This window comes from Hypomesus transpacificus, unplaced genomic scaffold (assembly GCF_021917145.1).
Source record: "Hypomesus transpacificus isolate Combined female unplaced genomic scaffold, fHypTra1 scaffold_51, whole genome shotgun sequence".
In the NCBI taxonomy this organism is placed as follows: domain Eukaryota; kingdom Metazoa; phylum Chordata; class Actinopteri; order Osmeriformes; family Osmeridae; genus Hypomesus; species Hypomesus transpacificus.
In genome coordinates this window covers 201,920-228,192 of record NW_025814024.1, presented here as the reverse complement: position 1 = coordinate 228,192, position 26,273 = coordinate 201,920, and the positions used below count along the sequence as shown (strand labels likewise).

Below are 26,273 nucleotides of genomic sequence, written 5' to 3'. Positions count from 1 at the left end.
CATTCACTTAACACAAAACCGAAGCAACATTTCCAGATCAATTCAATACGTAGGCCTAAACAAAAAATATTCCTTTAACAACATCAACTGAAATTTCCGTTTGAACTTTCTATAAACGTTTCAATAACCTTGGATTGTAATTCTTCGAATGAATATCGCTTTCGTTGCCAAAACTGGCCTTTACCAATTATCTGACCCAAGAACCAAAATTTTGCAGCGCAATAGCCTACTGTATTGTCCAATATCGAATCAAGCTCATAAGATATAAAATCGGTCTGTACATGATTTCCAAATCAAAAGTATGCCAACTCACAATATTGGCTTAACTTTGACAAAGAAACAGAAACACACATGTGTTTTCAAACCAATACATTTCTATTTTCAATGTCAAATTCTCTTTCAGATGAGTGATTTCTTTTTCTCTCTTTTTTTTTTTAAATTACCCATGATGCTGTGGGCCACTGCATGCAGAATGAGCCGTTAGACTCAAGCGCATGCGCCTCTTTTCAAATGGAGAATTCAGCCAAATGTTAATCAAAGAATTAACATTAGCATTTTCAAAAACAGACTGTCTCCATCCTCAAAACAAATCAGACAGATGTAAAATCTAACATCAAATATCGAACGGTTAACACACAGTTGTAAAACAATATAACAAGTCAATCGTCACTCCTTTACCAACAATGTCATAACCGATAAACATCCATAAGAATCTGAAGAGAATATAACAAAGTCTCTCCCAAGTGTTTCATCTGTGTACGTGTGTCAACATAGTACGTCACCAGTTCGGACCTCAACTTCCGGTCACAAATTTGCGAGTTTGCCCCCAATTTCCAGAAAACTTTCAACAGTGATGACACATCTCCATACATTCACGTCCATAATGCTCAAATACCCCCAGTCAAACCACACATTTTGCGCTCAACATAGATTGACCATTCCTATCCAATCGTGTTGGCCTAACTTTGTGTCTTCGACTTTCCTACATGTTTTCCAACTACATTTAAACATATTCTGCATTCACTTTGATCAATCGTAACTCAGTGCTGTCCCTCGAGACAGAAGCAATGCCACCCAAGCCTATGACATTCTTAAACTTGTTCAGGGACTCAAACCCTTGTGTACCAGAGAGGACTTTAAGTTCTCCTTCTTTTGAATAAGTATTCCATAGGCAATAGTGCAAGTCAAAGCACAAGCCGCAATCTTTGCGGGAATCCAAAGCAAATCTATAAACAAATTCCAGGATCCTGCTTTCTTGACTTATCTTAGACATAACCGTCTGTCAGAAAACACCTCAGTCGTAAGACAAACGTCTGACCTCACGTTCGTAGTTTGTTCTCGCTTTGCCAGCAAAACCTCCTGCGCATCCACCCGCTAACCACTACGGGCTACGGATGAATACCCACCGCAAAGTTTGTCTGCGGAACAGCCATACAATTTGAATCTTGAATCTGTGTGGAAATAGATGAAAATTTCCCCACACTATTCTGTTCTAATATGTATTTATCTCTGACTCTACCTGCCTCCATCCAATTCTGAAAAGCCATCCAATCAAGCTTACATATATTATTTTCCAAATCGTGTAACAATTTCTCTCTGCACAAGCTTTTCATAATTTAACGACAAAATGACCCCACGCTCTGAAATCCACATATATCAATCCATATTTGCATTTTCAATACACTATAGTTACCATACTTTTGCTTCATGTAATCGATGTTTGGACAGGTTAATTCTGCCTCCAGACCATTTTTAGCCCCATTCATTTTCTAATTACAATCCATATTTGAACACCTTGAACCAACAATAACCAACGAAGGAAAGACACAATTACCCCTTTCCTTTTTCTAAAAACTCTCAAATTCCGATTTCACAACTTTTCAATGAACATATACCCTTACCGAATAGCCTACAATCGTAAATTACAAACGTTCAAACCAAAATAAAAATAATTTTAGAATTTTGATTTTTGTAATTTGTAGATATAGCTTTTACGTTGACACCATTAATTACTACCCATACTTCTTTTAACCTCAAAAAACACAACTTGCAAGTAAAACAAAAATGAACATGCGCGTTTACAAACTCACTTTGACATTTTATAGGCCTATACTTCCTAACTTATTTTTTTTTTTTTTTTATTTATTTTTTTAACACAGCTGGTTTACCAAGTACTCACAAGTATACTTTTCCACTTCTCTTCTGGACTTAGAATCATGTAAGGCCTTAGTAATAAATAAGAACTGTTATGACCACCATAAGCCAATACAACTTCTCAAACTATCACCAATCCAACATATTCTAATCCTAGGGTCTCAAACAGACACATAACACGATATCACATGTGAATTTATCACCCTTTAGTGTGTACGTCTACACACTTTCCCTGCATGCTTTTTTACGACTTCCCACGTTAAGGATGAGTTTTCCTCCGGCCTCACCCTATTAATTCGTAGGACTTACACATACTGGACACAGTTTTCCTCTGGCCTCTGCCCAATTATTAATAACCAAATTATTGGCAATAGCCTAAACCACACAAATGTAGACAATTCAATCACACAGAAGCCAACAGAAAATCTCACCTGATCTTTTAAGATCCCGCGTCAGCAACAGCGCAACCAGTCAAACTCCCCCAGAATCGGCCCCGCTGTCTTGTCAAATTTTGGAGGTTAAGGCAGCTGTTCCGCCGGATTGATCAAATCGCCGTCAGAGGGAGAAGTCTGTTAAACGCTGAGCAGACGAGGATTCGGGGTTTTGGCACCAAACTGTCAAAGAAAATTCTTGCTGGACTGTGTAAATTTAAATATAGTCAAAGATGGCGGTTTCAATTCAATTTATTTAGACTACACAATTACATATGATTAAACAAAGCTTTGCTGATCAGTCATTAACGAAGGAGGTGCCATCCACACAGATCGTTCGTAAGAGTAATAGAGAACTATCACACATGCACTGCCTTATATAAACTTTAGATCAAATGGCATTCTATAAGGTCAATCAATCAATGTAGCAAACTCTGTGATTGGCTAACTCAACTTAGTGACAGCTTGAAACAATACATCTCCAGTGTGTCCCAAAGTTCTTTGATGTCACAGCTCTCTCCAGAGCAGTAGATAATAAAGCAACAGGGGTTGACCAGGCAAATGGTCAACTGTCCTTTGTGTGACCATCTTCAAACAATACTTTTAATTAACACAGGACACAGTCCTTCTAGCCAAAGTTCAGAGCAACTGTCTCATTGACCCCTTACAGTGGCCAGAGGACAGAAGGCCATATAAAATGCTTCACCCATCCCCCAGGGCAAGCTGCCCACAGAGCCATCAGCACCTCGCATTCCTTTGAACTCAACTTAATTATCTTCCCTTCCTGTCTCTTACCAATGAACATAGAAGATTATAGATTTCATACACATACATCTATGCATATGACCACAATTTCTACGACAGCATCCTCTGTTGAACTCTGTTGAGCAGGCCTCTGCATGACCCTCCAGACCTGTAAAAGTGAAGAAAGGATCCATGTCAGTTGTAAAAAATGAAGCTTTTTACATCTACACTTGACATAAACAAAAAAATCCAAATGTGTTGACCTGATGGAGACCCGGCAATGCAAAGTCACTCAAAACATTTGGCTCGATTCCAGGCTCTGGCAAGAGTATTTAGCTCTAAACTGGTCAATATACACATCTGACCAAAGACCAGCCCGACCTTTGCCTGTAAACAGTCTGGCATCTGGCTACAAGCACAATTCCCACATCTCCTAAAGGCTGCCCTCCTCGAGGTTTGGTAACAAACACATTTTTGGTGTCGACAAACTGTAAAATGGTGAACTTATGAACATGACGCTACCAAAACATGGCTGCCGCCTAAGCCTATGCGGTCTCCCTGGCGCAAAGGCTTATTACAAAGACTTTCACGACCCAAATCAAAATTCTGAGCCGACATGTCTGGGGAGAATCGCTTATTCTCCTAAAAGCTGCCCTCCTATACCTTTTTGATGAATTCGCCGAGATGCTAAATGATTTACTAATCACACAGAGGGGAAAAAGCTGGCTACTTTTCAAGTTTGGTTTTCCGTCACTTCAAACTCACGATCTAAAGGTCTCAAAGTGCAAAGCGATTGGGGGCTTGGTCAGCGCACCGTTTCTAGAAGGTATGTGTGTGCTTCTCGCCAAGCTCGCACGTGTGTCAAGTAGGTTGACCACCTGTCCCTCTTTGCGCTGTATCGCACAGCATTTTCAATATGCAACGTGCAGGACAAGAGGTGAAAATGCTGTGAGACACAATGCAAAGCGGGACAGGTGGTCACCCTAGTGTCAAGGAGCAGGATGAGCCTGTGAGAATTTGGAGCGCGCTATGGAGCGATTCAATTAAATTCAATCATATATAGACATACCAAGGTGAAATTGTTTATGGTACTTCAGAGTGATGTCGTCTTGAACCCTGTTAGGTTTGAAAAACCATGAGTAAAAATGATATTAGATTTATTGACACAGAGATATTGAGGCAATGTGTACATTTACATAAATACACCCCTTTCAGCCATTTTGTATTGCATTTCTTATTCCGTGTCACCCTATGTAAAGACATGTATTCTACACATCTGTAATACATTTGAAGTCGATTGGATCTATGGTTCATGAGGAAAAGGGTTCTGAAAGTTGTACCAAATTTGGACATTACAAGAAAATTCATAAGTCTAACAATATGGGTCCTCGAGGCTTTTTTGTTCCCCATGAGAAATAAGGCATGTATACCAATTCACAGGCATTTTGGAGTAATGGGGCGCTGGGGAAATCACGTAGACTTTGGGCGTGTTTTATAGCGCCACCTATGGGTGTACATGGGCCACTAGCCGTCTGGAAGTAATGAGTGACCTGTTGAATCATTGGGCCAAATTGGAAAAAATTGGGTAAAGGACTTTTTGAGCTATTGAGCCATTTAACGGAGAAGAAAAATAATAATAATAGGGATACTAACAAAAACAATAGGTTCCCTCCTACCGGAGGAACCTTAAATATTGTTTGTTTAACATGCAAATCATCAGAGCGCGTTTATCACTGCCTGAACTTGCAGCATGCAAACTTACGTAGAAGCTGAGTGGGGAACGGTGCAACAGAGAAAGATTTAGTTGTCTTGGCTGGAGAAGATAATGTCATTCGATTTGGATGTGATTCTTATAATAGGCATATTCATTTTTCAACCCAGCGCGTTAGCATGAGCAAAGAAGGGCTAGGCCAACTTACGTTTTTCAGGTGGTTGGCTACATCATATTTAGACGTCGAACTATGAAAAATAAACCGTTGTTGGCAGAGTTTGCATTCAACGTTTTTTCGAGTCACCCGGTACTTTGTTAATGTAAATGTACTTTAATGAAATGCTGCCATTCCACAGATTTCTTTGCCATTTTTACTAATAACACTGACAAATTAGGCTATGGCAGAGTTTGTAGTTCTGCAGCCAATTGTGCTCGTGCCGTGTGCAAAATACCAAACCAAAACAAAGCCCAGATTAACGAAAGGGAAAATAGTAACACATTTTCTTCTCGTCTGCTCTCGATTATATATTTTTAGAGTTGCTTTATTTGTCTTAAATAATATAATCTACAATTTCTGTCAAACATTTAGTTAATTCAGCAATGATGACACAAGCGGGAATCAGATCTCACACTGCCAGACGGCAGCTCGACTGAAAAGATCTTAGTCGACCAAGAGCATTTCGACCATAAAATCGACTAGTCGACTGAGTGGGGACAGCCCTACAAGACGGGGAGCCCTTGTGTTCTTGTCATCAAAGCGCAGACAGCACGTTATATCTGAATTTCTGTCGAGACATTGTCTCTTTGAAAATAGTATTTTCCAAGTCGGCCGACCAATAATCATCCAGTTACATGCTATTACTGCCCATAATCAGGGCCGGTGCGTCCCATTGGGCAAGTCGGGCAGTTGCCCGGGGCCTCGGCCACCAGGGGGGCCTCGGCATATAGTAATTTTTTATTTATTAATTAAAATAAATCACTAGTCATTGCAAACGAATGACAATTCAAATCAAGCATGAAAACGCAATTCTTTAATTCTATTATTTATAGCTAAACTTTATCTTAAATCCTGCATGGAACATATGATTCAGGTCATGAAGTTTCTATCAGGAGAATTTGTTGTGTGGTGGAGTGTCTATGATTGAACGGGGGCTTATTACTTGAAAGAGGAATTATTTACTGTGTCGTCTTAGTTATATTATCAGGGCTTGGAAATACATTGACTTGCTAAATTGGCAAATGGCTAGTAGAAGATAACATTTCATAATAATTTCAGTTAATCAGACAGCTGCAAGACCCAGTGAAATGTTATAGGCTAGCTAGCAAAATAACGGTAGCATCGCTAACAACATTACTAATTCAACATTGGTAGTGTAACCGAGCTCTTTGTAAGTTTGTTTTAGATACATATGATCGTGTGGACAATAAGACGGACGGTCTCTTTTCATAACTTGTATTTTACCACTGCTTTTCTTGACATCACCATTCGAACAGCCCTCACTGATTTCACGTAATGCTTTCTGCATCGAGCCTACGGCAACTCCCGAGGGACAAAACACCCTTGTCCGTTGTCACATAGAAAGGTCTGCTACAGTAGGCTATCCTCAGGATTTGTAAGCTAGCTAAACTTAGACTGTATCTAAAATAATTTTGTAGACATAACAATGGATTCTGCCACTAAATTAGTGACTTGGCTTTATTTCTGGACATACCATGCACAACCGAAGTGTGTTACACGATGCTGTAAGATTGCCTATACTCATGCATTGCTTCTGGTACCCAGAATGCCCTGCGGCAAGCTGAAAAGCTACTTAGTTAAGGGCATTAGTTTAGTTAAATAAGAGTTGTTTGAAGTTCTATTGTTGTTTGTTCTGTTTTGATATGTGTAATGCTATGGTCTATAGTTTAAATAATTTGAGTGTTCACCTAGATTACAAATGTTGTCTAGTTAGATCGGTATCCAAGCTGTCCGCCACGTAAGTGTGTCTGGGCAGGCGCAACTTAATGTTCATAGCTTAAAAGTGCAGTTTATACTCCACTTCACATACACACAGGGTTCTTTCCGGGGGTTTGCGGCTTATGGGGGGCCTCAAAATTGTTCTTTGACCAGGGCCTCCAATTAGCTAAAACGCCCCTGCCCATAATACCTATAAAATAAACAAGACCCACGAATACTTTTAGTTTGTCATCTGTCACTTTTCATTATTATTTTGCTCAGCTTCCGTGTATTTGGAAATGTCTGTCCATATTTCTGTGTCAAACACTTCAAACTGCTTAATGGATTTGTTATGTGTTCCTTGGCATAACATGTTGCCCTCTCGCGCTCAACCCAAAGGTTGCCAGCAGTTTGTTCAAGCCATACTGTTGCGTCTTTCGCCACCTCTTGAAATATGTTCTCAGCACACTTTTTTCTTTTGGCTCTCAACGAAGGCAGTCGCATTTTCTTTCCCTCTCCTCCCCCTGACCTTCCCTGCTTGCTTCCCTGCTTGGCTTCTATCCTATTGTCTAGTCATTCACGGAGAAATGCTCTGAAGTTTCAATCATTTGGATAGTTTTTGATTATATTACTCAAAATCAAATACTTCTGATTGGAGCAAAGTGGATCGACTATAACCACTAAAAGGAACAACCTGAGGGACTGAAGCCCAAGGAGAGCATAAGTATTTTGGGCTACTCTCCCAGACTGACCACAGGCAAGCAAAGCTAAAGCTTGTTCCCTGTAGAACTATGGCTTGCAAAGACTGCAACCAACTTACTCAGAGGATAGTTGAACTGAAGGTAAGAGTCAGAACCCTCTTAGATATCAGAGAGACCGAAGACTTTATAGATTCCTTGCTACCTAGCCCGGAGGCTAAGCTACCGGCTAATGAGCCACCCTTGGAACCAGCTTTCTTTCCACCAGCCGTTGGACCGGATGACTCATGGCCTGCTCTCGGCGCTAAATCAAAGAGGCCCAGCACCGCTTTTACCTTCATCGGAGATGGGACTCTCACCAAGGATAAAAAGCGAGGCAGAAACTCATCCCACATCACCTCTCCTCCTGTCCCACTCAGAAACAGATTCGAACCACTGGGAACTTTCTCTCCCTTGTGTGTGGAATCCAAGGCGAAGAGGCACAGGAGTGCTAGCCACGCAGCTTACAAACATGAAGGGCCCAGATCGCCGACACACCATGATGGTAGTTACTACACACATGCAAATCCAACACATCATCGTCTGCTGCGGCCGGGAGTCCCCCATTTACTCCAAGCCCCTCTCGGACCACTCGGGGCGCTGTTTGACCCCCTATCAGGTCTGATCAGACAACAATACCACAGGATTATCAACTTCCAAGGTATGCTAAGACTACCCACAGCCCATCAGCACTTAGAGGAGCTAATGCTGCTAGCACTATAGAATCTACTGCTAGCACTGACACAGTGGCTGACCTTGGTCTAGCAAAAGGTCCTATCATTTCTAACCCAAATAAGCTAAGAACTGGCTCCGCAGCTACTGATAAGGCAAACGTTAGAAATGCAAACACAACACCACATATGGGCACTATCTTTATTGGAGATGCCATGACAGCACATGTTAAACTGGCAAAGACAGAAAATATTTGTCTTAGCAACACATCTGTCGAGGAACTGTCGTCAGAGGTACAAACAATCCTCAACATTAAACCAAACAACCCTAAGATTATCATCCACACTGGCTCGTTTGATATCCTACACAATAAAACTAGCACTGAGAAACATTTCACCCAGCTACTGAACACACTCAACAGATATCAAGATGTATTCATCAGTGGACCGATTGCATGCTTTCGCAGAGGAAAAGAAGCCTTCAGTCGACTACTATCTTTCAACACATGGTTGTCATCTGTCTGTCTGGCACACAAACTGAGATTTATCGATAATTTCAATGTGTTCTGGAACTGTGTAGACCGTTTTCAAGCTGACGGACTCCACCCAAACCGTAGAGGATCTCGACTACTAACAGCAAACATCAGTCACGTGCTCCTGACCACAAATCAAGTTTTTCTCCCTATCCCTGTTGTGTCTCAGCTGACTGACGCATCCCAAACAACCTCCCATGGAACAGAACAGAACATTCAAACAGCCTCCTGCAAGGACATGGGCCCTGCACAGATCTGCACCCCCCAGATGAATTCCCTTGTGATGGAACAGCTCAGTGACATAGACTTTCCCAAAGAAAAGCTACGCCAGGACAGCCATCATGCTATTTCATTAGACATACCGGTCATCATCACAAACAGAAAATGGCATGGTAAAATGCATGGTTACAAACCTGAAACTAGTGTTAGAAGTCACAGAACTATCCATATTCTTCCACAAATTTATCAACCCCTGTTTTATCTGTTAATACCCCACAGATGAAACTGGCCCTTCTAAATGTTAGATCACTAAATAACAAAACATTTATAGTAATGATCTGACCAAAGAAAACAACTTAGACTGCATCTGTCTAACAGAAACCTGGCTAAACAATGACACGGCAACAGCAACTCTGATAGAAGCGTGACTGCCCGATTACAGCTTACACCAAGTTTCTAGGAAATCTAAAAAAGGTGGAGGAGTCGCAGCAATTTTCTCCTATAAACTGTTGTTCAAAATTACTGAGCTAGGTGAATTCACACCATATGAATATCTTGCTATAGGGCTCAAAACCGAATCAATACTTTTTGTTATTATATATCGGCCACCCAAGCACTCGCCAATATTCATACAAGAATTCTCTGAACTATTATCACTGTGTCACTAGATATGACAAAGTAGTTTTAAACGGAGACTTAAATATCCAAGTAAATAAAAAAGCAGACCCAAGAACTCTTAAATCTCCTATTACAAAAACCACCTATTATAAAACCACCCGTCTAGCAAGGAGAGAATATTTCTCCAACATTATTACAGAAAATGCCAGAAATTCCAGAGTTCTTTTCTCCACCATTGACCAGCTGTTAAACACTGTCCCTGTCCCACCCCCATCCTCAGCAGTTAAATGTGAAGAGCTTGCTTTGCTCTTCATGAACAAAATAACTTTGATCAGAGCTAGTATTATTAATAGTGGGGTCGAAACTGACATCAGTAGATTCTGCGACATAACCATGAGCACATTTACCTGTATCACACTAAGTGAACTTTCCAAAATTGTCAGCGAATCTAACTCCACAACCTCAGATATTGATCCTATACCCACAACATTCTTTAAGCGAGTGTTCGATAGTGTCTCAGGTCCGGTGCTAGAGATTATAAACACATCCCTCAGAACTGGCGTCTTCCCAGATGCCTTCAAAACAGCTGTTGTAAAGCCCCTATTAAAGAAACCCAAATTGGATAACAGTCTACTTGCAAATTACAGACCAATATCAAACCTTCCATTTATTAGTAAAGTACTGGACGCCGTCAAATGACTAAAATATGGAGTCAGATGGCTGAACGGTGAGGGAGTCGGGCTAGTAATCAGAAGGTTGCTGGATCGATTCCCCGCCGTGCCAAGTGACGTTGTATCCTTGGGCAAGGCACTTCACCCTACTTGCCTCAGGGGGGAATGTCCCTGTACTTACTGTAAGTTGCTCTGGATAAGAGTGTCTGCTAAATGACTAAATGTTAATGTAATGTAATGTAAAATATTTAATCATGATTAATCACATCAACTTTTTAAAGGTAACATTTCCATTCAGAATCTTATTGGCATCCATTTGGGCGTCTCGCACTCGCCATCCACTCAAAAGGTAACGTTAGCCTACTACTCTTTAGCCGGCTCGCAAGCCCAAACAAGTGTGTGCGGCGTGCCTGTTGTTTGGTTTCCGGTCTAGCTAGATCCGGTGTGGTTTTGTAGTTTTTCTAACGTCAGTAGTTTTTGCAACAGCTTGTGAAAAAAATGACAATGTTTGCAAATTGACGCCGTTAAAGTGGGTTTGCGTTAACGCTGTTAATAACGTGTTGAACTGACAGTGCTATTTCAAACATTTCCATTTCAATAGCTCCATGGTCTGTGATCATGGTCGGTGACCGCACCTCATCCGTACTGATCACCAACACAGGCACCCCACAGGGCTGTGTGCTCAGCCCTCTTCTGTCCCTGTTCTTGTTCACCCACAACTGTGTGGCAACGCACAGCTCCAACCTCCTTGTTAAGTTTGCTGACGACACAAGCATTGTGGGCCTCATCTCTGACAGTGACGAGTCAGCCTACAGAGAGGAGGTTTACTGCACACTAGTCACTTATACACTGTCACTTTCAGCTACTGGTTGCACTATCAGTAACATTGCACTACTGTACCTCACTGTACCTCGCCACCAGGCTCCTGTATGGTCATTGACACTGATCTGCAACAGTGTTTCCCACACATAGACTAATTAGTGGCGGTGCGCCACAGAATCAACACCGGCCGCCACATATTGCGTTTCGTAATATTTTTTTTTATCGCTATTTAGGTTAAAACACGCAGCGTATTCGTTCAGCTGCATTTCCTTTCCCCTGCTCTCCCTTCATCTCTCTGTCACTCATGCGTCTTTCTCACATATGCACACAGTCACAACGTCAGCACACGTTAGCAACAATGCATACATACGCTGTTCTAGTAAGATCGACAGCTATATCAGCGAGCCTTCAGCATTGGTGCCGTAGCTAAAAGTCGAGTAAAGTTGAGGCTACTTTTCGCTAGGTACCTTAGTCAAAGCTTCCCCTTCGTTTTTTTGGTGAGAAGTCAAAGGAGCTAGCTACTTACCCGGCGTCATGGAGCCGACCAGTTAAATAGTTGTTTAGCACTAGCGTTGCTACATGCATAATGCAGAAATTATATGTAAGTTGTTGTTAATTTTGTGAAGGTGTGAATCATTTTGGATTAATATTTAATGTAACAAATTATTAAAAAATTAACTATGTAAAAAATTATTAACAAAGGAATTATTACGACCCCCCCCCCCCCCGGTCTGACAACCCCAACCCCCCACCCCCCTCCCCGCCACAACTAGATATCTAATCTGTGGGAAACACTGCTGCAAATTTGCACTATTGTACTGTACTCCACTTAGGTTAGTATAGGTTATAGGGTTGAAACTGGTTTTATGTGCATTTAGGGTTAGTATAGTGTACTATTTATTGTTATCTGTAATTTAGGAAGTTTTAGTATTAGGGTTAGTATAGTCGATATTTATTGCTCTCTGTATATTTAGGAAGTTTCACTTATTTAAGCTCAGCATCGATGTAAATTATGTTCTGTGTACTTAAATGTTATGTTATGCCAGGTGCGTTGTCTTGTCTTAAGAATTTCAGTGCCCTGTCTAACCTTGTGTTGTTCTGTGTACCTGACAAATAAAAGACTTCAACTTGATCTACTGATCTCAAACTATAGTTTGAGTATCCACTAATTAGCTTTACACAGAGATTGTCCATTTTCATTGGTGATTGTATCGGCTAATGATTTGTTTCACCCATGTTTGAATACATGCATTTGTTTATTAGTTATGTTTATCTGCTTCACAAAACATAGCTCATTTGTAATCTACCATTGTAAATTATTGTTGCCGCTCAAAGATAATGGGACATACGTATTGCGCTTATACCATTGTCTATACACAAATGTGTTTGAAACAAATGCACTTCGTATAATTAGGATTCCTCCGTCAGGAGGAAACCTATTGTTATTAGGATTCCTCCGTAAGGAGGAAACCTATTGTTAGGGGCCAAGCAGCGAAGCTGCGAGGCACCTATTGTTATTGTTAGTCTTATTATTATTATTATTAGGGGTCAAGCAGCGAAGCTGCGAGGCACCTATTGTTATTGTTAGTATTATTATTATTATTCTTCTTAGGACTGGGTGTCTATGGCAGCCCCCATAAGCGCTTGGTCGAAAGTTGTGAAATTTGGCACACTCATTGGGGACAGTCCCCTGGTCCAATTCACAAAGTTTCATGTCCCATACTTGGGCACTCTAGCGCCACCAACGGGTCAAAGTTGGACTTGTGTTTACACACGCAACTTTTGAACCGTATGACCCATTTTCAAAAATGAGGTACCATTTGATTCCCTGGATCAAGCCGAGTTCAATGCACACCATGGCGTCAATTTCCGGTTATATAGATTTTCCGCTATTTCCGGTTTTATCAAAAACCTCTGAAAGCCTACTCCTCCTACAATTTTGGTCAAATCTTCTTCAAAATTACCAGATATGCTCTTCAGACCAAGCCGCACAAAAGTTATGGTAGAGCATTTTGATCCCCACAACCGTGAGAGCCAATCAAAATCAGCAGAATAGACACCAAACAGGAAATATAGTCTTATCTCAGCAGTTCTTTGAGGCAGTGACACAAAATTTGATATGCCTACACGGAACCTTATTCTGAGTATGTCCTCCAAAAATTGTGTCATGTGACTAAAAGGGGGCGTGGCCGGAAGCATAAACGTGTTTTAGCTAATAACTGTTGAAGTGTTTACCTTAATAAAGTAATTTCTTTGTCTGTTGATATCTTGTGAGATATCAAACTTGACCATCGATAATATTTCATAAAAACCGAATTGACCCGGCCGCCATTTTGGATTTAATGGAAAAGTGTAAAAACCTTTTACACGCCCCAAATTGTGTCATATGTTTACTAAATTTGGCACAGATGATCTTCAGACCAAGCTTCACAAAGGTGTTGGGATGGATTTTCCATTTTCAAAACCGTTTGTTCGGTAGAGACAATCAAAGGCGCCGGCGAAGCCGCGAAAGACACGTGAGAGCGTAACTCAGCAACCATTTGTGCGATTGTCACCAAACTTGGGTTCAATCGTTCCCACGAGGAGCAGAGGAGGCCTGTGGTGTTATACCAGAAAAAAAACACTTTGAACACTCACTACTTTGGAACGCAAACAGATATTTCAACCAAACTTGGTGTGTTGCATGAGTGCAACAGGTTGTTGTAACTTAATTGTTGCGCAAGTGCTATGGAGGCCATGTCTTGCTCTGGACTGCTTGGCCCCTCCATTGCTGCTTGCAGCTATATTTATTAGGGTTCCTCCGGTAGGAGGGAACCCTATTGTTATTGGTGGTATTATTATTAGGGGCCAAGCAGCGAAGCTGCGAGGCACCTATTGTAATTGGTAGTATTATTAGGGGCCAAGCAGCGAAGCTACGAGGCACCTATTGTAATTGGTAGTATTATTAGGATTCCTCCGTCAGGAGGAAACCTATTGTTATTGTTAGTTTTATTATTATTATTATTATTATTCTTGTTCCATGGAAGTCAATGGCAGCCCCTAGAACCCTTCGACAACTTTTTGTGAAATTTGGCACACTCATTAAGGACAGTTGATTCTATACCTACACCAAGTTTCATGTGTCCCATTAGACCACTCCAGCGCCACCAACGGGTCAAAGTTGGACTTGTGTTTACACACGCAACTTTTGAACCGTATGACCCATTTTCAAAAATGAGGTACCATTGGATTCCCTGGATCAAGCCGAGTTCAACGCACCCCATGGCGTCAATTTTCGGTTATATAGATTTTCCGCTATTTCCGGTTTTATCAAAAACCTTTAAAAGCCTACTCCTCCTACAATTTTTGTCATATCTTCTTCAAAGTTACCAGAGATGATCTTCAGACCAAGCCTCACAAAAGTTATCGAAAATAATTTTGATCCTCACAACCGTTTGTCCGGTACAGCCAATCAAATTCATCAGAAAAGCCGCCAAACAGGATGTGAAGTCATGTCTCAGCAAATCTTTGAGATATCAACACGAAACTTGGTACATCGATGGAAGACACTACAACATGTTACCGTGTGCAAAGGCAACTTCATATCTCCAAAAATGATTGATATAAAGCAAATTGAACTTATCGCTAACGCTAAAATAATGCTTTACACATCAGCCAGTCAAAAACTAATACTCTGATTCAATCACAAGTTCATATGAAGACTCTTGAGAATGTTTATAACACAAATCTGTGAAAACGTTGACTGTAAGATCAAAGGTCGATTTTTGGTGAATATTTGAAACATGCTTGCTTTGCTAATTTCTAGACAAATTTCCAATGAATGTCTCCCCTCCTCTTGCCCGCGCGTGCTCCACATCCTCACACACTCAGCCTTAACTTACACACGCGCGGGCTTGGCAAGACACACACACAACATTGCAGGAGAGTGTGGGCTGACCAAGCCCCCACTCATTCCTTAGTCTCTAGCAAAGGCCTTGTGGATCTTGTAATCTTGGATCTCTTAACAAAAGCTGATCTTTTTGGTATTGCATTTCCGATTTTGTATGCAATGGTAAAAAGTTATACAAATCCTGAAACATTGATATATATATATGTATTTATATATATATAAATCTTTATTTCAGACGCCAAGTTCCACATAAAATAACAGACATAGAGCTATAAAAAAGAGAGTAAAACGAAAACATAAAACATAGATAATACAGTGCATAAAAAGTATGAAGACTTTTGTGCCAATGTAGTCTTAAGTTCCAAGTAATCGATAGCAGCTCTTTAGAGGGTTGACCAGGGCCTCTACTATTCAGTTCTCAGACTTGTCCAGTCGACACATGAAACCATACATCAGTTGTCTCAGGAGTGCCTTACAGGTTGGTACGTGCTTAGACAGAAACAACTGACCAGCACTATACCACCTAGGCACATTAAGTAGCAATCTAAAAGCATCATTGAAACCATACATCAGTTGTCTCAGGATTGCCTTACAGGTTGGTACGTGCTTAGACACAAACAACTGACTAGCACTATGCCACCTTGGCACATTAAGTAGCAATCTAAAAGCATCATTGTAGGCTACTTTCAGTATCTGTATACTCCTTTTCCTGTACATAGACCACAAATGAGCAGTATACAATGGTGTTATGTAGGTTCTAAACAGGGAACATTTAACTGAATCTGAGCACATAGAAAACGTCCTTAATAACATACTGGCCTGAGAATATATTTGACAGCGCTGTTGATACATATCGTTGTCATCTGTCCAATCATCAGAAATGACATGGCCCAGATATTTTATTTCCTCACAAACACCAAGGGGACTGCCAGATAAATAAAAGGTAGGGAAGGTTAATTTCCTGTCCTGATTACTTCTGACTATCATTATGTGGCTTTTCTTTGCATTATATTTTATATCATGATCTAAGCCATACTGAGAGCACACCCATAGCATCTGTTGCAACAGGCTGAGTGGAACCAGATCATTTGCGTACATCAGATGATTGACAATAGATTCACCAACAAGACAGCCTGTATTTGTCTTAATCAGCTGGCTTGATAAGTCGTCCAAATCCATATTAAACAAAAAGGGAAATCAAATTCCTCCTTGTCGAACTCCGTTACCAACATGGAAAGGAGCTGATACAACATTGTCCCATTTAACATGAAAAGTTTGATTGGCATACCAGAACACCAAAATCCTCACAAGAGGTTTAGGGACACCTCTCGCTATTAGCTTCATAAACAGTTTTTCATGACAAATTCGATCGAAAGCTTTGTAAGCATCAATAAAGCATAAAAATACAGATGAATTAAGACTTGTGTACCTGAGACAATCTCCTTCAGAGCATAGATACAGAGATCAGTACCATGTTTTCTTTTAAAACCAAACTGATTTTCTGCAGTCAGAATATACATTTCCAATTTCAATCAAATAATTCTCTCAAACACTTTAGACAAGATACTGGCCAATGCAATGGGTCGATAGTTGTCTATGCTGTTCAGTTTACCAGCCTTATCTTTAACAACAGGCACTAACAGTACTGACATAATAGAGTTCGGTAGAACACCATGAACCATAATTCCAGTGAGACACATGGCTAGAAATGGACTGAGTCTATAACTGGCATTTTTTAGATGCTCTGCAGAAATGCAATCCATACCACAAGCTTTGTTGTTGTCTAGCATGTGGATGGCATCATAAATATCCACTGATCTAACTATCAAGTCTGCAGAGATACCTTTATATTCATTATCAATTCTCACTGTGTTACTTTTAACACAATTAAATAGTTGACTGTAGTGCTCATGCCATAGATCAGCAATCTTCTCTGGACAACTAACCCCTTGGATATCAGAAGGGAGGGAAGTTCTGTTATTACTTATGATCTTGACCTCCTTCCAGAAGTCAGTAAGATTGTTATTTTGCATCTTTCTGGCCAGCGAGTCTGCTCTCATTGTGTTTTCATTTCTCTTAATGAAACGAGTGCATATTTAAATCTAGCATTTGTGAGGTTTTTGTTATCAAGCAGCACTCCCTGTCTGGGTCTGCCTGCCTCTGACCAGACTCTAAAGGCTTCTCTAGCAGCAGCATGTTGCTCAGACACAAACTCATTCCAGACAGGCCGTGCGTTAGGGACCTTACTCTTGTGATTAATAAAAGGTTCACTGAAAGCATAAAGACATTTGACAATATCATCATACATGGCACAGAGCTTTTCAGCATGATGTTTATCCTTGCAGTTCATATCCGTGCACATTAGGGCATCCCTAGAAAATGCAACATTACTATGTAAGCTGTCAGTTAATAGAGAATATCTGTGCATAACCTCTTTGGTCAATTTTGACCAGTCCAGTTTTCTTGGGGGGCCAGCAACAAGGGTACACTCTCAACATTTAGCAGCATAGCAACTGGTATGTGATCAGTGGTGGCCAGCCCATAACACATCTCTATACTTTCCAGTGAGTCATGAGCATCGGCTGTGGTTACAATATGGTCTAGCCAGGAAGTTGTGTGCCACGTTTCACTTATATAGGTAAAACTTGTATCAGGCAATAACGCTTGATATAATTAATTTAGTTTCAATACAGAACTGCTGCAGATGTTGTGCGAATAAACGCTTATCTGACATGTCAGCATTAAAATCACCCATGACATAGACACAACATGAACTATTGTCCTCTATGAAGGACTGAATAAAAGCTAACCTGTTCTGAAATTCATCCTCATGGTCATAGGATTCATATGGTGTGTACACATTTACAATAGTGCATTTATTTTCATTGTGATTAAACTCCAACCCAATAGCCCAGTCAACGTTAAGCCACACCACCTTTACCGTTGGGTCATATTTTATGTTCCACAGTATAGCTACACCACCAGCTATCCTCCCACAAACCATTCTCATGCTGAGATCGGTAGTGGACTCTCCAGCACCATGAAAGTTCTTGTGTAGGGAGTTCAATTTGTCCAGATCTTGCTTGGCCATCCAGGTTTCTTGAAGGCAGACAATGTCACTCTCGTCCAGCAATGTGTCCACCACCAAACGTCTTGATCTATCAGCAGCAGTATGTCCTACTCGGAGGCCACGAGCGTTGTAGGATACAACCCGCATTAATGATCTACCACGGACCCATCAGGGCAGCTGGCCGATGTGTCTGTCTCCCTGGTCTCTACATAAAGGCCTACATTCATCCCAGCATCATGACTGAGCTGAAGCTAGGTACCCTGAGAGCGGGGGGTATGCTCTGGTCGAGCTTTTTTGAAAGTATAGACCAAGGGTAATTACCACACCACAACTGTCCCACCATTACCCATAGGTGGCGCTACATTCCACGCCCTAAAGCACAAAGGCTTTCTGGAATGGATAGGCTAACCAAGCCCCCTCCCTTCACTCCTTGGGTTGAAATAAAGGCCCTTGTGGATCTTGATGGTATTATATTTCAGATTTGGTATCCCATTGGTAATTCTGCAGCATAGATTTTTCTAAACAGTTCCAATTTGTCAAGAATATACATTTTTCAATGGTTCGCAATGTTTGGAGGAATCCGCCATTACTGCTTGCAGTTATATTTATTATTATTATTCTTCCGCCATGGGTGTCTATGGCAGCCCCCATAAGCACTTTGTCGAAAGTTTTGAAATTTGGCACACTCATTGTGGACAGTCCCCCGGTCCAACTCACAAAGTTTCATGTCCCATACTTTGGCACTCTAGCGCCACCAATGGGTCAAAGTTGGACTTGTGTTTACACACGCAACTTTTGAACCGTATGACTGAATCAAAAATGAGGTACCATTGGATTCCCTGGATCAAGACGAGTTCAACGCACCCTATGACGTCAATTTCCGATTATATCGATTTTCTGCCATTTCCGGTTTTATCAAGAACCTTGGAAAGCCTACTCCTCCTACAATTGTTTTCCAATCATCCCCAGAATTGGCACACATCATCATCAGAGCAAGCCTCACTCAGGCATTACTTTTATATTGGATTCTCAAAACCGTTTGTCCGGTAGAGCTAATCAAAATCGGCAACAAAGCAACCAAACAGGAAATTGGATCAAATCTTGGCAAATCTTTGAGATGTCAACACCAAACTTGGTAAGATGACTCGGAACCCTCTTTTGAGGATGTCCACACAATTTGGTGTCATGTGATCAGACGTGTGTTGCTTAGGAGGCAGCAAAGCGCAGCAGGAATCCCTGATATGTAATAAAGGTGCAACTATGTTAAAAATAAATAAAAAATACAGATTAAATCAAAAAAAATACTGATATTATTTTATAATGATATAATACTGATCATATTGTGCACTGCTCCACAGTGATGTCTGGTGTGCCCCGGCGTTGAATACTCTTAGACTGTAGGGTTTTTTCAATTGCACAGGGTTACACTGCCTGTTCAAGGTGAAAACACAGAAAGGGGGTTATTGTTGTACTGGCATTAAGCCGGTAGTGGAGGTAGTCACAGTGCCAAATCGATGTCTGAGTTAAAAGGAGAGCCGGCATGGTGGGACAGTATAAACTAGCAACGGCGTTGATGTAAAGCCTCTCATTCATGTAAAATCCCACACTTGATGGCATTATTCCGGCTTTCTTTGTAAACAAGTAAAGCCAACATAATGACTGGTCTTTATGTCTTTACGGCAATATTGTGGAATCTCTGTATAAAAGGGGCTAATGTTAACTAATCCAGTCTTTATCCATGTCCACTTCTCTCACTCCCGCCCAGTCTGTTTGCACTGCTGTCCAAAAAGCACAACAAGGTCCTAGAACAGGCCACGCAGTCCCTCAGGGGGACCAGAGGGAGTGATGACAGCGATGCACTTCCAGACTATGTGAGTATGTTTACCTATGTACACAAACACACATATGCTCCTGTTTCTGTCTGTCTATGTCTGGCACTGTGTCTGGTCTATGTGTTAATTAAAAGGGGAGTGGTTGTCTCTGTGTCTGGGCCTTGGGAGGACTGGTCAGACATCAGGGGGTACCTCAGCCCCAGGGTTCCATTTCTGAGACAGGTTGTGAGTGTGTTAATGATAAATAATGTGTTTGTATGTTCTCCAAGACATGCATTGACTATCTATGAGGCTGTTCGGGCACAAGGAAATTGGCCCTTTGTATGGTTGTCTTCCATGTCCCCAGTTTGGTCCCAAGTGACACACACTACCCAGGACTTAAAAAAAAAACCTAAGCCTTGGTTATAGATTCCAGTATCAAACTCCTCATATATAGATGATCATTTCACCCAAAGAAGAGTGTTTGTCTGTAGTCTTGTGTAAGTGACAGAGAATGCTACTCTTGCTCTTAAAAGATACTGATATGACCTGGTCCAAGCCAGTTTAGACCAGATATGACACAGCTCTGGATTTCACACAGGAATCTCTATGACAGATGGGGTCAACATTAATCTTAGTTCTGTATAGGAGCATTCTGTAGTCAACACACATGTTGTTATGGCAACATTGTGTTGAGACCGTGTGAGAACTGGCTTTACACTAGTCTATTGAATATGTGATATTGTAACTCTCTGAGGGCTGCTTATGGAATAAGATTTGTGGGACACACATACAGATATATGTACTTATACCATGGTCTGGGTGAATACTCAATTCTGATTGGCTGCAGGGGTGTACATTATAGGGTGATAACGGACACCTACTGCGTCATTGCAGAAAAACTGTCTTTTCACCGTTCTAAATTATTCCGCTGGCTACACAGGAGCCTGTACAAAATATCTTAAATATGTAACCATAACAACAGTGACGTAGTCAAAGCCTCCATTTACAATAAGTGAAAGACTTTAACAAGCTAACTTGTATTTACAACAATGAGTGACTTCAATATTTATTTTAACCTATTTGAAAAATGTTTCTTTTCTGAATATAGTGTGTCAGTGTCACGTAACCGCTCATCTCACAACCGATTCGCTATTCACCTCGCTAGTCAGTCTACTTCAGACAGTCTGCGGCTAGCAGCAACTCTACACATGGCCGATTATTTTCTTCTTAAAAGATCTTGATTTTATTTGGGGACAATAACATGGCTTGATAGCTGGCTAGTCTTGGTGTTAAACATACTGTCAAATTATAATCACTGATTGGAGAAAATGTCAACTTTGATGCGATCATCTCACATCCATTTGCTATTCAACTCGCTCCACAGGCTGCTGCCATACTGTAGCCCTAGTTCTAGTATATGGCCGATATTGTTCGTGAAAATCTTGATATTGATTTTGGGACAGTGACATGGCTGGTTAGCTAGTAAATCTTATTGTCAAACATACTGTAAAATTATATGTACTGTTTGTCAACCATACACAATGTTATTGGCTTTGAATCCTGCTAGCATAACGTTAGCTTTTGGGCTAATAGCTCAGCCAAAGGAAAGCCGGTGTTGGTTCTATGAGCTGAGCGGACTATAAATATCAGAGTTGGCTAACGTTGAAAAACGTTAGATTTCTATTGCAAAACGCCTTAAAACATAAATTAATGTTTGTAAAAAATAATCGTAGGCAAGTGACCATGGTATAAGCGGGATAATGCCCTTTGAGGTGTCCAATATCATCTGATAACGGACTCCGCTGCGCGTCGGACGGTTCACTTCTCCGCATCGTCCGTTATCAGATGATATTGAACACCTCGTCGGGCATTATCCCTTACATATACATAATACATGTGTTAACAGTAGATTTACAGTTCAATACTGTACAGTACACAGCACATGTATTGTATGTCTACTGTACAATACATGTACTAACAGTAGATCTACTCACAGCCTCTGTGTGTGTCTGGGAGGTTATCTCAGTGACAAGCTACACTTTGCCATCAGGGCTGGCAACTGATCTACCATGACTTCATGCCGCAGCCCCACCCCACCCCCTTGCGGAACAGACAGCATGGGGGGAAGATGGAAGGAGGGGGATGAATGCGAGGGTGGTTGGTCGGTAATCAAAGCTGACTCGTCACAGAAAAGGGTGGGCCACCAGGCCACCAATAGAGACACACAGGGCATCTGTCAATCCAGCTGACTGTCATACACAAATATGCACGCACGCATACTCCAGCCCCCTTCCCCGAAAGCCTTTCTCATCCCTCATCATGCATGAATGTGTGTGTTTGGAGGGATGCTTTCTCCCAACCTGGCCTGTTCTTTGTCAATGCCACACTTGGCTAAAGGACAAGCTTTAATGTACTGTGTACCTAAAGCATTTTTTATCTCTCTCCCTCTCTCTCCCTGCATCCCCTTCTCTCTCACCGTCTCTTGCCACTTGCTCTCTTTTGTCTCTCTCCCTCTCTGTCTATTTTCCTCAATGAATGTAGACGTAAAATAAAGCAGCTGGCTCTGACGGTGTTGTGCTTTGAGCTGCCTGAGGGGTGTGGGGTTGGGTGGGTTGTGTGTTTGTGTGACTGGAAACTGCAATTGGGCCCAGCTCTACTCCACTGAAAGAAAGCTAAAAGGAAGGAGAGCTAATGTTTGTTTAATGTGGGATTGTCCCCCATCTATAATTGGTATTTTAGGCAAGAGGGAGGGAGGAGGTATTTTCTAAAACACTGTGGGTGTTTTCCGAATGCGTCAGTGCATCTCTACTCCGCACACACAAACACAGCTCCCGTCCCTCCGTCTGTAGGGTGTGTTTGTGGAGCTGGCTCTGGTTAATGTCAGGGATTAGGGGAGGTTAGGCCCTGTGGCCCCCGGGGGACAGGATGGGGCCCCTAGCCCAGACAGGTGCTGCTCCCCCCGGGGACCGCAGCCATTCTCATCCCCCCTCAACACCCCCTCGACTGGGGGTTATCCCCATGTTTAACCTTGGATATTCTGTGTGTGTGCGCATTGATGAGAAAAGAGTAACATCTGATAAACATACACACCCTTCAGTCCCATCCCTCACCAGCCTAATGGTTCTTGTGATATGAAACACCAGGGGCCTCCTCTTGTCCTGATGCAGTCTGGGATTGTTTCCCTGTTTGTTGTTTATCACAATCCTGTAGCTTTATGTGGAGGCCAAGATACAGCTACTCCATGTCATACAGACAGTACTCTCCCCATTTTGGACTCCAGTCCTAGCTCATTAAAGGAGCCTTAAGGGAGCATCAAGGGCCACAGGTGGCAGTGGATGACTTGACCAGCTTTGCAGGGGTTATCTGGCACCCTGCCATTGTCAAAACACTTAATGCTAGCATGACTTTCCTCTGCCACCTCCACCTGCCTGCCTGTTCTTTCCGTGTCCCTTTCTGCCTGCTTTTCTGTCTGCCTTCCTGACTGCTTCTTGTTTGGTTGTCCGCTCCTCTCTCGCGCTCTCTCTCTCACTCTCACTCTCACTCTCACTCACTCACTGTCTGCCTGCTTGTCTGTCTGCCTATTTGATTGCCTGCTTGTGTCCTTCCCTTTCTAAATTCATGCTAGGTGTTTCTGGACAGGCAGTGGGAGGGACACTCCAAACAGTGCTCTTGGCAATCCTAATGGCAGAGCCAGCCAGTCATTAAAACAGCCCTGCTGTTTCCTGGCCTTTCAGTGCAGCCTCAAAACAGCTAGTGCCCACACACAAACACAGCAAGCACACACACATAGAGGCAATGTTTTCACTAGGTCTCTCTCTTTATCCTGTTCTCTATCACTCTCTCTTTCTCCTTCTCTCTTCCTGTTTCTCCAAGCTAGGGGTGGACGGTATGAACAGTATAGAAATATACCAATATGAATTTGGCCTACAATATGGATTTTGACTATACCGTGCTAACCGTGGTAGAACCTTCCAGAAATAAGTCACAGCCCCATTCACACAAGGCACAGCATAAAATTGCCATACGTAACTTTTACGCAAATATTGCAATCAATCTGCACAAACATTGCAAGCAATATTCCGCATCCTCATAATCAGTCCCATTCAACTCCATCCGACTGGGGTAGATTAGCTGCAGTGGTGCGGAATGCATTCTATTCAAACTAATGGACCAGACATTTTAAGAATAACAAATATATTGTGATATATTTGTATATATATTGTGCTTAAAAACGTATACAGTGATATACATTTTAGGCCTTACCACCCATCCCTACTCCAAGCCTAATGGCGTCCAGGCCTGTAATGGCATCTATGTCAGCAGCCTTATGAGTTTACACATTCTGAGCTCTATTCATGCCATTCCATCATTTGGAATAACAAGGTATGTGCTTCAGCTAGGTGTGTGTGTTTCTGTTGGGGGGCATGCTGCTGACTAACTCCTTTCTCCCTCATCCCAACACTTTAATCTGCCCAGTTCATATGACTATAAAAGGCTTGGTGGAGGGGGGGGGGGGGGGTCACAGGGCAAGTAAAGTTTGTGAGGCGAAAATGGGGTGGGCACACTTCCACTGAAGTGTTGGGATTATGAAATGCAGCCGCTGTGTAATGTGGGTCAGAGAATGACCTATTTACATGCTCCTTGAAAAGCTGTTGTTTCTTAGCCTGCCAACCGGCTCCTTGTCTATCACTTTCTCTGTCTCTGTGTTTCTTTCTCTCTCACTCTGTTGGGGAGTAACCATATTGGGGAACAGGCAGGGTGCATTTGTGCCCACATGCCCTCCAACAATGCCATGGGAGATGACCACTCCACTAAGCCTTTTTGTTTGTCCTTGCCAGACACAAAATATGTGTTGCAGTAGTAGTAGTGCAGTGTCCCCCCAGTGTAGCTTTGTCTAGACTGTATTGACGTCTGACTGAGGTGACTTGTCGTCTGACTCTCTCTCTCTGCCCATATGTGAAGGGGAAGACAAACTAGAGCAGAGCACGCAACACAACACACAGCACTCAGACAAAACAGAGGGAGGCACGTGATAGTAGACAGAGACGCACACACACAGGCACACAAACAGACAGCCCCTAAGGGCCTAGACTCTGGGTCAAACGATGGGTGATAAAATCTCTGTTTCAAACTCGCAACTGTGCTCTCTGGCCTTTTATTTTCCCCTCCCCCCCATCTCTCTCTTTTCTATAAGAGCAGCTCTGCCCTCCAGGTTTAGGGATCAGCACCAGACAGATTACCAAGTTTTATCTCCTGAATGTATTCAGTGTCTATCTCTCATGTCACACAGACGCGCATGTTCAGTTTTTATGCAACTGGATCAGCGAGCCAGAAACGAAAAGATCCCTGCATCCATGACTCTGTCTAGTCAGCCACCCATGGCTCTTCTGTCCTCTTCCACATCATCATCCTCAGTGATGCCAAGCCAGAAGGAAGAACATGTAAAATATAAAGAAAAATACTCAACCATCCGATGGATGTGGATATGTACCCCACTCAATTTTAATACCTTTCATGTGGTCCCTGACTTTAAAATTAGGTTTTTATGCATATAAACGCACTGTCTGTTTACACAGTGTCTTGTCTGGCTTGGACTGTGGTGTGTAACAGGCACACTACTACACTCCAGCACAGACAGTGTTGCATGGAGACCTTCAAGCAGTGTTGGGGTTGTTACTCCAAAAAAGTAATATATTACACATTACTAGTTTTTTTTTAAGCAATGATTTACTTTACTAGATTACTCACTACTGAAAGTAACTAGTTACACTACTAGTTACATTACTTTTGGATTACTCCGTAACATCACCTGAGATGCACTTGCCAAAAAACAATATATGTACCATATATGCCCAAATCAACTCAAATTCTTATTATAATGAGGACATACACAAGATCTCTCTTTTATGCTTTTAAATACCAAACAAAAAAGTTGTGAACATCAACCTTGATGATGTTCATCAAGTTGCCAAGCATAACAAGGCTACAGTACTGGCAGTAAGCAAAATGTCTCAAAATAAAATAATGTTTAAAACTTTAAATGGCAATATTTCCTCTACTATGTATGCTGCTGTCGTGGCTGCTTGGCTGGTGTCGGCAACAATGGCAACGGCAATCTTTTATCGGCGTATGTGTTATTCAGGGTCCGGGGATCTTTAGCCACTAGTCTTGAGTTAGCATGTTGCCGTTGAAGATGCTTTGACAGATCAGAGGTTGTGTTCGCGGCGGTGGAGAGCTGTTTTTGGCCTGGGCA

At 41.8% G+C, this 26,273-nt stretch overlaps 1 protein-coding gene across 3 annotated transcripts in view; it reads left to right on the top strand.

Moving 5' to 3' along the window:
- Positions 1–26,273, top strand: part of dym (dymeclin) — a 210,238-nt gene that overhangs the window by 173,157 nt on the left and 10,808 nt on the right. For all 3 annotated transcript variants that reach the window (XM_047017283.1, XM_047017284.1, XM_047017281.1), the window contains one exon: positions 19,972–20,077. In XM_047017283.1, the coding sequence (XP_046873239.1) occupies positions 19,972–20,077 (106 nt within the window). The remainder of the gene's footprint in view (positions 1–19,971; positions 20,078–26,273) is intronic.